Below are 16,031 nucleotides of genomic sequence, written 5' to 3'. Positions count from 1 at the left end.
ACAACTGAATTCTACCACCACAATCATTTGATATATTTGCATTAGAGTATATTAGACATAAAACAGTAAACACATACGCAACAAGCCAACAATACTAAAACAAAAACTCCCATTTCATTGCATGGTCACCCAAATTACATATTTCTTGGGTTGAGATGCTTGGGCTTAGCAACAACAATTATGCAAAGCCATGATGAGTTAAAACATACCTGTAAATTGATTGGGCTTAAAATCGACGGTTATTAGGCTAAGTCTGAATTAAAACTTATGAATTGCTTGAGCATAAAATCAATGTTATTAAAGCTAAGCCATGAATTAGACATTTTTATGGGTTGAAATGCAGGGATCCAAACTAATATGAAGTATTGATCATTTATTCATCTCTTATACGAGTACTATGTATATACTAATTGATGACTTCCTGACCTAGTAGCAAAGACTGAGAAGCTACGTACAATTATACAATAAGGGCCTATTCACATTTATTGAACTGAACTGAAGTGAACTAAACTGAGCTGGAATGAATATTTTATGAGAGAAAGAAATTAAGAGCTGAAGTGAACTGAACTAAACTGATTAGAGCTAAACTGAACTGAAATTAAGCTGAAGTGAACAGGCCCTAAGTCATAGGTTTGGTTCCAAGTTTAATTAAAACATTTTGAAATAAAATGGGTTGGTTTGAAATATGTTCATTTGATTACTATGTCAATATGTACTCCCCCCGCCCCCCCCCCCCCCCCCCTCCCAATTTGAGACGGCTAAGGGTTAATAATCATGTTGGGTATTGGCTTGAGAGGGAGTTGACCCGGATTAAAACATGTACGAGTTACAATTTGGTTGGGTCATAAACAACTCAGCATAATTGGGTAATGGGTTGATACAGGTTCATTTGACTAGAGATATCAATTCGGGTGTCTGGATCAAGTTCGGTCAGGTCGAATCTATTTTTAAACTTAAGTCATTCTAAATTATTGTGATCACACAAATCGAAATTTAAATAAGAAATTTTTCGAATTGATTCAGATCCGCTTGAGTGTGATTTTGATACCTCTACATTTGACCAATGGGTCGATTTCGATTAGTGACCAAATCATTCAATATCGGGTTGAGCCATATTGGTGCATTAACTTTGCCTATAGTCCACTACATCTAAACCTCAATCCAACCCTCAAACCAAATACCAATCCAGCCCACAACAAACACACACTTCCTCAATCCTCATCCTCTTCTTCATCTTCCACCCAAACAAAAAGATGAGCTAATCCCCTCATCCTCAATCCAAATTCCCAACAATGTCTCTCACTTTCTCTCTCCTCAAACCCCCTCTCTCCTCATCCAAACCCACCACCCCCTTCCTCCATGGCACCACCACCAAATTCTCTCTCCTCCCATCATTCTCCGCCCTCTCTCTCTCCACCCCACCACCCTCCTCCACCGCAACCTCCACCTTCCCCATCATCAAAGCCATGAGATCAATGCAAGGCAAAGTCGTCTGCGCCACCAACGACAAAACCGTTAACGTTGAAGTCACTCGTCTCGCACCCCACCCCAAGTACAAGCGTCGGGTCAGGATGAAGAAGAAGTACCAGGCCCATGACCCGGATAACAGGTTCAAAGTTGGTGATTGGGTTCAGCTTGAAAAGTGTCGCCCCATTAGTAAAACCAAGACTTTTCTTGCTGTTTTTCCTGAAGGTAGGCAGCTTCCTGGGCCCAGGCCCAAGCCCGTTGTTGCTGATGCTGATGCTCCCAATGAACTTGGGATTCCTCTGGAATCTCAGGCTGGTGAAGGGGATAAGACTGTGTGAGTGAGTTTAGGTTTCAATTTTGGGGTTTTAGGATGTGTTTGTAAGGTGTTTGATGAAATGCCTGACTCAATATTTGGGGGTTTTTGGTTTAATTGTAATCATAACATTTGTATGTTTTTCTACTGTCTAAATTTAATGTAAGATTTTGTTATAATTTTTTATTTATTTTTTGAGTAATTTACTGCAGTTTCTTTCAATGTCAAATGTGAGTATATAGTGTTTAATGAAAGTATCTTGATTTATAATTCTGTAGTTTTATGTTAATTTTGAATACTGCGTATGGAGTACTATTTTAAGTTAAAACACAAGTTTACGGAGAGTGAGGAATAGCTTAGGGAGTTAGAGCTTAATGGCCGGTTCCAGAGATCAATTCTCATCACCCGCTCTTAAAATCCTATCTCATAATTAATCGAAATTTATATCATATGGTATCACTATCAGCCTATATGTGTTTCAGTTGATAAAAAATCATTATAAGGACGGTTCTGAATCCGCATATTTGAAACTGTCAAAGCATAGTATTTTAAAAATAAAAATGCACTGGCTTGATAACCAGTCAAAAGCAATACATTTTCATGTTGCAAATAATCTGATCTGATCCCATTAGTGCAGATTGAAATGGAAAAAGAAGAAGAAGAAAGCAAAGAATTGCTTGACGAATGCTGGGAGATGATCTTTGGTCGTCTTGAGCATAAAAGAGACCAAGAATCAATCAGTTTAGTCTGCAAGAGATTCCTGTCAATCATCAATTCCTTAAAAGTTAGCTTAAAAATCCTAGAATATACAACAATCTCAACCATCTCTAGGCTGGTGCAACGATTCCCCAACCTTAAGCAGATACAGTTCAGTGACTTCCGAGGAGACCTCAATGAAGCTGTTGATGTTGTAATTGCACGATCCGGACTGGACTTGGAAGAGTTGTTGGATATGGCACATGATCGATATAAACGAGCAGTTTGGTTAGAGGAGCTGGGTTCAAAAATGAAGAATCTGAAGGTACTGAGGTTTGCAGGTGGAGAAGGAGATGCTGATCTTGTCAGGGTATGAGGGACCGTGTTAAGGATGATGATGGTAAAATCATTGTTACGACTGATAAAGGGATAGATTATATGTCATTGAAGCTCAAGAGATTACGCAAGATAGAGCTTTCAGATAAATTATATATTACAGATAAGTCCCTTGTTTCTCTGTCAAAAAACTGTCCATTACTAGAGGAAATTGAAGTTAGTGATTGTGGTTCTGTGACAGAAGAAGGAATTTCATTCCTTGTTAACAATAGCCATAATTTGAATTCATTATACCTATCTGGATACAAGATTGAATCATTTGTTGTCAAAGGCTCCACTAATTTCCTAACCAACTTACGATCTCTAATGTTATCAAATGTTGAAATATCAGATGAGTTTCTTGTTTCTATAACAGAAGCAAGAATTTCTCTTTCTCGCTTGATTCTAGCCTTTTGTGAAGGCTACACGTTTAGTGGGATTTCAAGGCTCCTACAACACTCATCTCAATCTCTAAAATCTTTATCCTTGGGGGGTGTAGAATTCCTCACAGATGAGCATATAGAGAACTTGTCCTATTTTCTCCAAAACCTGACATCAATTAAGCTCTGTATGTGTTCTAATCTGTCTGAATCAGCTTTTGTTATGATCACACAAGTATGCCCTCGTCTATGCCATTTTGCAATGACTGGTTCAAGCCTCGGAAGAGAAGAATACATATATGATGACCTAATGAAGAAGAACCGTGCAATAAAGTACTTGGACCTATCATTTCATGAAAACTTTAGCCCTGCAGCTCTGAAAAGGCTTCTTAATATATGTCCTGAAGTGGAGAAGCTAGATCTAAGTTATTGTTTTTTCTTACTCTATGATCAACTGAATGTTCCTGATATCCTTGAGTGCAACAGGAGCCTTGTAAGATTGGATTTGACTGGATCTGATCATGTGAAAGATTACGGAAAAGACATGGAGTTAGAGTTCTCAGTGTTAGAGGAGTTGATCGTGAGTGATTCAGGGATAAACGATAAATTTCTTACAAGGTTAGGAAAGATTAGCCCTAGATTGACTCACCTGGATTTGGAGGGTTGCAAGAGTATGACAGAAAAAGGGGTAAAGGAAGTGGTGAAATCGTGTAAACGACTGAGATACTTGAACATAAGTTATTGTGATAAACTGGATATCAGCATAATAGCATGGATACTGACAAACAGATCATCCCTGAGAAAACTGGTCAATTTAACATCATATCACAAAGACCAAGTCGATAACCTGAAACTCTTCCTGCAGCAAGGCTGTCTTGTCCTCAAGGATCCAAACTTTTTAGAACTATGAGTTGTTTAGTAGTACTATGTATAAGGTATAGTTTGAAATTGTGTTTATTGTAATAAATAAGTACACTATGTCCATATGTTTAATTTCCGCCTTCATTGTTATGAAACTCCCATTTCTTTTATTCTGCTGTGAAAATTATCTTGCCCTGGTTTAAATTTGAGGGTAATTCTGTTGATTTGTAAGTTATAAATGCAGTTTACACGAGAAATTAAGAAGACAGGGAACTTCCAGTTGGTAGTTAAATAACCAGGTGCTTACAAATTACAATACATGTAACATTTTTAAAGGGTACAACTCTGTGAAAGAACTAAATGAGTGAATTGCATACAATTAAAATTTAAGCAGATTTGTAGATAACAAGTGCCAAAGTTTATGACATGTAATACAAAGATGAATATTTTTCGTATGCAGATTTTGGTGATCATTCCGTGTATTTGAAACTATGTCAAAGCGTAGTATATTAAAAATAAAATGCACTGCCTTGATAACAATGTTTTGTAAAGAAAACCCAGTCAATACTTGAAAAGATCAGATCACATTGTTATGTAAAGGAAAAGAAACCAAGTCAAAAACAATACATATTCATGTTGCAAATAATCTGATCTGATCCCATTAGTTCAGATTGAAATGGAAAAAGAAGAAGAAGAAAGCAAAGAATTGCCTGACGAATGCTGGGAGATGATCTTTGATCGTCTTAAGCATGAAAGCGACCAAGAATCAGTCAGTTTAGTCTGCAAGAGATTCCTGTCAATCACCAATTCCTTAAAAGTTAGCATAAAAATCCCAGAATGTACAACAATCTCAACCATCTCTAGGCTGGTGCAACGATTCCCCAACCTTAAGCAGATACAGTTCAGTGACTTCCGAGAAGACCTGAATGAAGCTGTTGTTGCAATTGCACGGTCCGGGTTGGACTTGGAAGAGCTGTTGGATATGGCGTATGACCGGTATCAGCGAGCAGTTTGGTTAGAGGAGCTGGGTTCAAACATGAAGAATCTGAAAGTACTGAGGTTTGCAGGTGGAGAGGGAGATGCTGATCTTGTCAGAGTAGCAGACTCGTTCCCTCAGCTCGAGGAACTGCATATCAGGGACCGTTATAAGAATGATAATGGTAAAATCATTGTTGCGACTGATAAAGGGATGGATTATATGTCATTGAAGCTCAAGAGATTACGCAAGATAGTGCTTTCGGATAGATTATATGGTATTTCAGATAAGTCCCTTATTTCCCTGTCAAAAAACTGTCCATTACTAGAGCAAATTGAGGTCACTGTTAGTGGTTCTGTGACAGCAAAAGGAATTTCATTCCTTGTTAACAATAGCCATAATTTGAATTCATTATACCTATCTGCACACTTTGAAATTGAATCATTCGGCGTCAAAGGCTCTACTGATTTAACCAACTTACAATCTCTCATGTTAGCAAATGTTGAAATATCAGATGATTTTCTCGTTTCTATAATAGAAAGCACGAATCCCTATTGCGTGCTTGTTTCTAGCAGATTGTGAAGGGTACACGTTTAGTGGGATCTCAAGGCTCCTACAACACTTATCTCAATCTCTAAAATCTTTAGCCTTGGTGAGTGTTGAATTCCTCACAAATGAGCATATAGAGTACTTGTCCTCTTTTCTCGAAAACCTGACATCAATTCAGCTCCGTAGTTGTTCTAATCTGTCTGAATCAGCTTTTGTTATGATTACACAAAGATGCCCGCGTCTATGCCATTTTGCAATGACTAATTCAAGCATCGGAAGAGAAGAGTACATTTATGATGGCCTAATGAAGAAGAATCGCGCAATAAAGTACTTGGACCTATCATTACATAAAAACTTTAGCCCTGCAGCTCTGAAAAGGCTTCTTAACATATGTCCCGAAGTAGAGAAGCTCGATCTAAGTCATTGTTTCTTACCCCGTGATCAACTGAATTTTCCTGTTATCTTTGAGTGCAACTTGTACTCAGGGATATCATGCAACAGGAGTCTTGCAGAATTGGATTTGACTATGTCAGATTGTGTGGAAGATTACGAAGTAGACGTGGAGTTAGAGTTGTCAGTGTTAGAGGAGTTGATCGTGAGTTATTCAGGGATAAACGATAAATTGCTTACAAAGATCAGCCCTAGATTGACTCACCTGGATCTGGAGGGTTGCAAGAATGTGACAGAAAAAGGGGTAAAGGAAGTGGTGAAATCGTGTAAACGACTGAGATACTTGAACATAAGTTATTGTGATAAACTGGATTTCAACATAATAGCATGGATACTGACAAACAGATCATCCCTGAGAAAACTGGTCTCAACATCATATGATCACAGATACCAAGACGACGATAACCTGAAACTCTTCCTGCAGCAAGGCTGTCTTGTCCTCAAGGGTATAGACTACTCTAAACTCGATGACCTGTTTAGTATCATGTATGAGGTATAGTTTGAAATTGTGTGTATTGTGATAAATTGTACACTAGTAGATTGTTATCGCAATTTACTATGTCCAAATGTTTAATTTCCGCTTTCATGATCAAAGCTTGTATGAAACTTTCATTTATTTTATTCTGCTGTGAAAATTACCTTGCCCCGGTTTAAATTTGAGGAGTATCCTGCTGATTTTTAATTTATGTAGTTTGCTTCAGAAATTAATAAGACAGGAAACTTCCAGTTGGTAGTTATTGATTGCTGCTTCTGTTTTATTGATTGCTGCTTCTGTTTTATTTTTTATCTTTTGCCAAAATATGAGTAAAATGCTTCCCAACAAAAAAAATAAAAAAAATAATAGAAAAAAAAAAACATATAAAGTGAAACAAATGTCTGTAGAAAATCTGAACTGTTTTGTTAGATTATAATTTGCTTCTAATATGATGCCTCATATATTTCTCCCTTGTTCTGTACCTTGAAAAAGAGGCACAAATTCATGTTACAAGTTCGAAAGATCTATAAGAACTTGGGGAGATCAGATGGCAAAACAAATTGGACTAATACGCCATAAAAGCAGAGACATCAAGGGTAAATCTCTATAATTTTTTACAGCTATAGCTCTACCTAATTACAGGAAATCTGAGTATAACTCATCCATCCTCACATTCCAAACTTGTCTTAATTTTCCCAAGTATGCATGCTATAACTGAGCTAACTGGCTCTACGGATTCCACAGTGAGCTTCGCTGCAGGAGAGCTATTTGTGACTACTTGTAAAGCTATTGTGAGCAAAGACCCTCCTTCGGAGCTTCTCTCTTCTTGCCTAGAAGTAAGCACAAGGGGTCTTGACTCTGATCCATCTGGGAGGATTGAGAATCCGGAAGGCAAAACCGCTACATTGCCAGAGTCACAGCCTGTCATGACTGACTGCAGGCCTGATATTTCCACAGGGGCATAGACCACCATAGATTCATAAGCATTTGTGCTGCTATCTTGGAGTACCCAGTTCGCGTTTTCCTTAGACTTCATTGTCTGACATCAAAGTGCAGAAAATCGTGTCACATATAGAGGCAAATATGTTGAATACAAAGCTCTGATATTGCACAGCACAGAAAAATAAAGCTACCTGAATGCTCACTGAATTGCCTCGATCCTGTCCTTTTGCTAAGTTTGCAATTGATTTTACTTGACCTCCGTTTGCCATTACATCCCACTGCATGATATGCAATAATATTTCAGGACATTAATCACGAAATTTTGGACAACAAATGTTGTATAGAGTGTTGAACCTCATGGCGGCGTGAGTCATCTCTTAAGAAATCAAATAGAACACTGGGAGATACAGGAAGCCACACAGATGAGACAGCACATAGGATAACTCCAATAGGTTCACAGGGATCATTCAAGTTTTTTCGCGATGATACTCTAACATCTTCGCCTGTTTTAGTTGTTATCTTGGTCCATGAGTTGGAAGTGGATGCTCCTAGTGCTCGGCAGAAGCTCCATGTCATTCTCTGTGCTAACTTTAGTATGCTCTTTCTCCCAGCTAATGTGCCAACACCTACAACCAGATAATGATATTACTCTGCTTGCCAAAACATTTCAAAAACAGTCTAATTTTTGGGAGAAAATTTCTAATGTACCACTTGAATCCTTGGTAGGAACATTAGTAGCCATGAAGAAAACCAGGCGTTCGCATTGAAGTTGCAGGGTAGCCATCCAATGCTTTGCACCAAAGGCAAGGCCACTGCTAACTATGGTTCTGTAAAGGGAATGGACCGCGCTCTTTTGGCATTCCACATGCTCTACCCAAGTAACCTAATAATCATATTAACACATTAGTTAAACTCGTGTTTTGTATAATTAGTTTGGACAATCAAAATCCTTAAAACTAAGCATCTTTTGTATGTATGTGCACCTTGCAATGGCCATTTGATTTATCTTCTATGATGCATCCAGAAGGCCGTTTTCTACACTTTATTAGTGAAGCATCAATGTTATCTTCAAGATTGTCTATGGACACATCAACAATCGCCCACTGCTCGGGGCTCAATTGTTTGCAACATCGTACAAAGTACACCTCTCTTGTAGGAACCATTGGTGTCAACATTTGCAACTCAGCATACATCTGCATAGAATGTACTTAAATAAACTATAATGTCCAAAACAATGTTGTGAAATTTTGCACAGTAGATAATTACATGATTCTTCTTATCTTCTATATATGAGGCCTTGTTCTTTTCACCTTATAAATAATAGAACAATGAGTTAATTTATATGACGGCTAACAAGTACAGATAAAGGCCGATATGTTCAAATAGTTCATACAAGGATAATAGTTCCAATGGTGATGCTTAAAATTCAGCGAGACACTGTGATATCTAAGTCTGAATACAACAAGGTTCCAACTTAACAAAAAAAACGTATGTAAATTTAATGAAGTCAAAGAATGTAATCATGAGTCATTTTTATATACTAAGTACTACCAACATTTGGTGCAACATGAAACTATTGTTTGATTGATATATGCAACATTGCTTCAAGAGTAATTTCGCAAAAGCTATTTCACAAATTGGGAACAAAATGCTCTCGACTTATTCGTTAAAACCATCAATTATAGCTAAAATGTCAAATAAAAGGTCTTTTTGACATTGAGTTGGGTGGTAGTGATGAGAAAAAGGTTGAATCTGTTAAATTAGGGAGTATTCTATGTGAAAATGATTATGTTTTTGTTGCACCCTACTTTTAGGAAAAAAAAAAAAAAAAAAAAAAAAAAAAAAAAAGAGCACCTGAAATTTCCTCAACTACACTAAGAAAGAGCCAAAAACTCGTACGTTCTAATCATTCTAATCACAATGCAATTTATAGTCCATCTTTAATAATGATGACTACTTACCAACTGAACTGCACCATCTCTATTGAGACCTTCACCATTGCAGATGACATCCACCAAAGCCGCCTTGGAAACCAAGCATGGGAATATCTCCTTCCATTGATTCTACGAAAAAATATACAAATTCATTAAGGATCAGTATCCTCTACAATAACAATATGTTCTAATACATAAGCAATAAACACTAACAAAAGAAAACCAAATTGCTTTTTAAGTCTAGAGTTAATGCTAATAGTTATTTTCTTACCACATCCATGAAGCTTTGAACTAGTCTAGGAAGATCCACGAAAACAACTCGACTTTCCCTTGAGGCCTCTATTGTTCTCCTAGGCTTTGCACCATCACTTGAGTTCTCCACAGAAAACTCTTTGATGTACTCATCGTAGTTTAGTATTGCTCGGTCAGTCTCCACACTTTTCAACCACAATGGCTCCCCTAAAGTCGCCATCTTTTTTAGTTCTTCCAATGATTTATCCACAGCATCCATAATCTTTGTCTTGTCAATGCCAAAGACCCCAGTGTACAAATCTAAGGAGCTTCTACTATCTTGATCATTTGAAGTCGAACATGAAGCTGTTGGAGAGACTCTTCCTGGTGGGTATTTTCCCACCACTGCTCGAAGTTTCTCAACCTATATAACATGAAAGAACAGATATATATAATTAAGTTTGCTTTGTTTATATTTTTAGAGTGAAAAGGTTTCAAGTGAAATAATTATACCTCAGCTTTAAGTCTAGCATTTTCGAGTTTTAACTGCTGCTGATCATCAGCTGTTGCAGTATTGTCTCTACTAGTAGTAGCAAATCCACAGTTGGGGCAAGAAGATTTATGTGTATTATCTCTTAAGGACTTGTTCTCCTCTTTTAGCTTTTCTAGCTCCGTTTTCAGTAAGGAATTTTCATGGCGCTCTTGTATAGCCTAATACATAAGATGCAGTGTAACGTTACATGTGTGTGTTACACATTGCGTTCAAAATTTATAGGCATGTATGTCAGAGGTTAAGACAATGTAACAACTGTTTTAGATGGATGGATTATAGACATTAAGTAAAGATTACCTTAATTTGAGTTCGACGATTTTGAAACCAAAATTTGACTTGCCTAGGATGAAGGCCTAATTGTTTGCTAAGTTGTTGCCTTTGCTTCTCATCTGGATGTGGTGACTCTTTAAACAATCTGCATTATTGTTTGTGTATTACTTATATTGCAATATCAAATACAACTTCAAGTAATGCAACAAACTAAATTGAAGTACGTAAAACATTATTATTCTTTAGCTAAATTAAGGGTCATTTGTAGTTACATACAAAATTGTAATTTTGAATAAATAAATTGTTTTCATCTACTGATAAGTTGGAAGTGCAACCAATTTAAACATTTTTAGATTAAATTAGACCTTAAAAAATTCAAATCGGAACACCTTATTTAAAGTAGAGTAGTCTACGTAATATGATTCATATAATACATACTTGCATGTTATTGGGGAACAAAATGGAATGGGAATTGAAGTTGATGATATAATAATCACGGATCTACAAGTTAATTTGATGATTAGTGCAATTTGTTACATTAATTTAGGTTTAGGGAGGACCTATGCAATCATAAGAAGATAAAAAGATTTGTGGGACTGGACTAACATGAGAGATCAAATTAGGAAAGGGGAAAAAAATTGAATTATAATGAGTGCACTTAAAACAATATTATCATGATTTTCACACTAAAAAGGTTGTCTGATGATTAATGGGACTTTTTGCAAGATGAAATTAATAAGGGAAAAAAAATTGTAAAAACTCTGAAAAATATATAGCCTTATTTGTGCTTACACTAAAAATAAATAATAATATATGAAATTTTATTTGACATAAATATTACTGAGTACTTACTAAAGATCGATAGTATTCCCTCCGTACCATTTTAATAGGCCAGATATTATATTGAACGTCCCAGATTTATAACGCTTTTCTCAACAGTTGTATAAAAAATTGGTAATTATGATAATTCAAACTATATCCTTGAAAATGATCTAGAACTAAACGTGACCTATTCATAAGAGAAACCAAGTACTTATTCCTCGGTTTAAAAGCATTCAATTCTTAAATTCTACTGTAATAAACAGTACAGTACTCAATTGATATTGATAGTTTGATAGATTAGTCTCTAATTAAAAATAAATAATTAAACCTTTTGGTAGATTAGACATTCGACTGATATATCTACCCAATTAATTACTGTGCTACAGCAGAAATTAAATTTCAATAGTAGTTTGACTAGTTTCTTTATATAAATAAAAATAAAAAATAAAAAAAATGGGTCACAACCAAAGACTAGCTAAAGTTACATAAACTTTAGAATAAAATTTAGTAGAGACTTTAAACCATATAATTCATAATTATGGCATACCCCGAGTATAATTATACAGAATATATAATATGGAGTATAATTTCTTAAATTAGTATTAAATATTGATTTATATATGTATGACAATATCACACATAAAAATCGTAATATAGGATTAAGATCTTGTTGAGTGCACATTATTTTAATTATTAAGAAAAATAAGTTCGTATAAAGGTTAAGAAGTTCAGTTATTTTCCCAACGACTATGCTAAGAATCAACGATTAATTTCATCTCTGAATCATTCTGATGTGTACATAAAATGCAACATGATGATAAACAATTGTTAGAAATTTAGAATCTAGATTCCGAGGAAATAGCTTTTCACGAGTGGAAGAATAAAGAGCTACCAGACAACAAAGATAAATAAAAAGGGCAATAAACAAAGTGCAAGTAGAAATTTTCCAATAATCCAATTATAACTTCGACTTTTTTGTTTTTCTTTTTGTACTTCAAAATTATAATGGAGTACTTAAGAAATTTCCTTGATCGTAGTTGCATAATAATTCAATACAATAACTAACTTATAATTAAAGTTAGCTAGTAAATTACCTAATTAGTGTTTTAGCACGCAATTAGTAATTAGCTAGCTAGCTAGAGGCTAATCACTAGCTTAATCAAGAGTTAGAGACAAAGCATGAACGTCTACGTTTTTTAATTTGGACCACTTTTTTTGTTCTTTTTCCATTCTATATTAAAAACACGTTTTTTAGATTGAGAAAATAATTACAAAATAAACTCATATAATCAGAAGAAGAAAAATAATTACATATTGTTTGTTACAATAATTTAGGAGTATGAAAAATTATTAATAAATTGAAGGTAGAATTAAATAAAAGAAAATAAGACTTTTTTTTTTTATGCATTGAAGCTATAAGAACATTAAGAAGAATATAATTTGCATTATTATTGTAATAAGCTATTCATCTTAAAACAATGGCTTCCCAAAATTTAATGGTGTCAAACTATAAGAGTAAAGAGAATATTCTAATAGTGGAGTACTTTCGGAATATATAAATTGGTTTAAATACAAGTTACGGAGTAATATATTATTGTCCTTTCAAAAAAAAAAAAGTTAATATATTATTGAATTTAATAGTGTTAAACTGTTAAATTCACTACTTACTCCTACAAGGCTACAATGCAATAAATTCCCAATATTTAGAAAACGTACCACAGGGTAGTACTTTAGAATAGAAAATGTACGATTGGAGTATTATACTGTGTATGTATGTTATATACGGAGTAATAATTAATGATTACATGAAAAGAGTACCGTATCAACTTATTTTCTTTCCTATGGTGTAGAGAGAAGAGTCAAACGACAAGTAATATAAATGTAATTTAATCTTATACTCCGTATTTTGAGTACTACGCGCACATATTTTAATGGATAAAAGGTAGTTAGCAATTACATGAAAAAAGTATCATGATTCATGTAATACTAGATTAACATTTTAATGTTTTTAACAAATGAACTTGCTTCCAAAGGTTAGGTAAGGGGGAATTAGCATTTAATTTATTTATTGCCAAATAAAATTATTTTGAGGATATAAATTACAAAACGTGGAAAAAAATTAGGCATTACACCATTAAATTTGATGAGGAAAGGAAAAGGCTATTATGTGGGGTAGATACATATATTAGTACTTATTAATTACAGCCAACGAAAAACATTAACTACTTACTTTTTAGCAATTAATTGTGATTTGTAGCCCTGTAGAAAATGACGATAAAATCTTTCATTATTATTATTATTATTATTATTATTATTATTATTATTGAGTAGTATTCTAATTAGTCATTTCTCAACAAGCATTCACGAGAGCAAGATCAAATCAAAGATAAAAAAAGGTAGATTTTGCAAAGTTTATTTTCAACACGAACATAAAAACGTCACCGGCCATGCACAGACTTACCTTAATAAATTTTACGTCACTTTCACCCAACCCACCCGTCCTCGGAAAAGACAACAACGACTAACTTACTAATTAAGCGATACAACACTCTCACAACCCTCGTTCTGAAAACACGAAAAAAAAGGAAATCATTTTAACTAGGTACGAAGTATACTTTTTAACTTCTGATCTTTTTCATTAAAACTCAAAACTTAATAATTGTATCGTCCATACAAGTCTCTAACAATCCTCACTAGAGTAGAGAACCTTATTAATCGACATAAGATGTAACTTTCTCACAACCACCGAAATTGATTTTAAAGGACAAAGAATAAGAAATAATTATACTCGTAAATTTTATTGAGTATATATATTTTTTTTTATCAATTTGTAATGTAAACAGTTGCACTAGATATTTTATAATTTTACGACCTTCCCTAGTCAACTCGACCTCCCTATTTAACAATAAATAAAACAAATTAACAATAATATTGGTAAATCATCATGAAATTAATTACCATAACAAAAAAAAAAAAGAACAGTTAAAGGATCGAGAATGAACATACGCTTCCATTTCACGAATTTGTTCAGTAGTATGACGATGATATTTCTTCCTCTTCTTTTTCTTCCCTTTATCATCACCACCACCACCATCGTCGTCGTCATCGTCGTCATCATTAGCATTAATCATAAAATCATCCTCCGACCTCGAACGAGCGGGGCCGGAGTTCTCACTACTAATCTCAACCGTATCTTCCCGCCTTCCGCCACCGCTCCCCTCTTCACCCTCCTCCACTTCCGTACTCTTCGCTTTAGCGGTTGCATCTTCTGCGCCTCGAAAAATCCCAGCCTTACATCAACGGAATAAATAATATCAGTAACCAAAATAAAAAAATAATTACAGTGATATAAATAATAATTTGATGATAGAAATGAAAAGAAGAGAGGATTAATGAAATTATTACAAGGGAAAGAGAGAGAGCAGGGGAAGAGAAGAAGTCTTTAGGGAATTGGGAATTTGGGGGATTGTTAGACATATCGACGCCCATTTGCGACGAAAAATGAAGAAATAATAAGCAATTTTGTAATTGAAGGTTTTATTTACTTGTATTTATTTGGTTATGAAATTTGGAGAGAGAAAGAAAGAAGAGAGGACGTGCATATGAAGGGGGGAAGTGGGGTCGGGTAGAGTTAAGGATATAAAAACAAAAGAAGGTTTTAGAGAGAGAAAATGAGTGAGAGAGAGAGAATGTGGGCTGGTAGAGGTTGACTGGTAGCAATTGAGGGAGCAGCTTTGAGAATTGAGATTATAGAGAAAATGATGAAGGGTTGGATTATGAGTTTATGTTCTACGAGTAATTGCAATTTCTTTGGAGAGATTGGATGGTGGATTGGTGGTAAAGGGTCGAAAGAACCGGAGATTAACATTTCAATTTATCTCCTCTCATAATTTTACATATTGATTTTCGTGTCACTATATTATTTGACTTTTAATATTTAAAAAATAAAAGAAAAATATTATATTGTGAAAAGAGATACTACCTCCGTTACATATTATTTACAACGATTAGACATTTTTCCTCTCTATTTTATGTCAAATCGTTGCAAATAATATGTAACGGAGGTAGTATATTGGCACGCGTGTGGTATGACGAAAAAAGTTAAAGAAAAATATTAATTTGTTCAATAGTATGATGAATTGGTAATTTACACTTAAGTGTATTATGTATATAGTCCATCCTACATTTGGGCATGGGGTGGGTATGGGTTGGTTACGAAAAATGGTGTGGTTCAAGCATAATCTAGACGTGACACAAGAGATACACTGATGGAGTGATGGATTATAATTCATAGGTCTTGTTTGGCTGCTGGCTGTTTAACAAGGCTTGTTTGTAGTGGTTGATTAATTTTTTGTTGATGTACATATATATGTTTGCTAAAATCATTTGTTAGCTTTTGGCTGTAACTATGCAAAGTGACCTTAAAGGATATTATTATGTATTCTTATTCATTTATTATTAGTATTATTAGATTAATAGTTACTGAATTTTAATTATTAATTACTATATATACTAATCATTAATTATTAATTATTAATAACTAATAATTGATTACTAATTATTAATACTAATTACTATATATTAATGGAAAAATGGAAAACAATAATCCCACTTTTGCTCGGTCTTCTAAAAATAATCCTACTTTCAATTATTCTAGAAATAATCCCACCTTTTACATCAATCTTCTTTTAACAAACCCTTGGACTTGTTACTTGTTCTACCGGTTAAATAATTTTC

General features: G+C 34.5%; 3 protein-coding genes across 3 annotated transcripts; 2 read left to right on the top strand and 1 right to left on the bottom strand.

The window, feature by feature from the left end:
* Positions 1 to 2,848: 2,848 nt before the first annotated feature.
* Positions 2,849 to 4,141, top strand: LOC145557892 (uncharacterized). The gene has a single exon (XM_081619069.1). The coding sequence runs from the start codon at positions 2,849 to 2,851 to the stop codon at positions 4,139 to 4,141; it is 1,293 nt and encodes a 430-aa protein (XP_081475195.1).
* Positions 4,142 to 4,768: 627 nt separating this feature from the next.
* Positions 4,769 to 6,566, top strand: LOC145557890 (EIN3-binding F-box protein 1-like). Its single transcript, XM_081619068.1, has 2 exons — positions 4,769 to 5,452; positions 5,607 to 6,566. The coding sequence occupies exons 1-2, from the start codon at positions 4,769 to 4,771 to the stop codon at positions 6,564 to 6,566; spliced, it is 1,644 nt and encodes a 547-aa protein (XP_081475194.1).
* A 349-nt stretch (positions 6,567 to 6,915) lies between these two features.
* Positions 6,916 to 14,999, bottom strand: LOC145560076 (homeobox-leucine zipper protein GLABRA 2-like). Its single transcript, XM_081621333.1, has 11 exons — positions 14,700 to 14,999; positions 14,301 to 14,584; positions 10,500 to 10,617; positions 10,163 to 10,360; positions 9,690 to 10,073; positions 9,446 to 9,547; positions 8,468 to 8,677; positions 8,193 to 8,367; positions 7,839 to 8,110; positions 7,676 to 7,762; positions 6,916 to 7,581 (listed from the first exon to the last, which is right to left on the bottom strand). Exons 1-11 carry the CDS (start codon positions 14,781 to 14,783, stop codon positions 7,201 to 7,203), a joined length of 2,295 nt encoding a protein of 764 aa, XP_081477459.1. The 5' UTR covers positions 14,784 to 14,999; the 3' UTR covers positions 6,916 to 7,200.
* Positions 15,000 to 16,031: the final 1,032 nt, after the last annotated feature.

The sequence above is a fragment of the Chenopodium album genome, chromosome 9, assembly GCF_948465745.1.
Source record: "Chenopodium album chromosome 9, dcCheAlbu1.1, whole genome shotgun sequence".
NCBI classification, from domain to species: domain Eukaryota; kingdom Viridiplantae; phylum Streptophyta; class Magnoliopsida; order Caryophyllales; family Amaranthaceae; genus Chenopodium; species Chenopodium album.
The sequence above is the reverse complement of the archived record's forward strand: the minus strand, read 5'-3'. Positions and strand labels throughout refer to the sequence as shown.

Coding starts and splice junctions, on each gene's coding strand:
- LOC145557892 (XM_081619069.1), top strand. CDS start 2,849: ATGAGGGACCGTGTTAAGGATGATGATGGTAAAATCATTGTTACGACT.
- LOC145557890 (XM_081619068.1), top strand. CDS start 4,769: ATGGAAAAAGAAGAAGAAGAAAGCAAAGAATTGCCTGACGAATGCTGG. Junction 5,453..5,606: donor CAAAAGGAATTTCATTCCTT/GTTAACAATAGC, acceptor TTTCTATAATAG/AAAGCACGAATCCCTATTGC.
- LOC145560076 (XM_081621333.1), bottom strand. CDS start 14,783: ATGGGCGTCGATATGTCTAACAATCCCCCAAATTCCCAATTCCCTAAA. Junction 10,074..10,162: donor ATGCTAGACTTAAAGCTGAG/GTATAATTATTT, acceptor CATGTTATATAG/GTTGAGAAACTTCGAGCAGT. Junction 7,582..7,675: donor GCAATTCAGTGAGCATTCAG/GTAGCTTTATTT, acceptor CTTTGATGTCAG/ACAATGAAGTCTAAGGAAAA.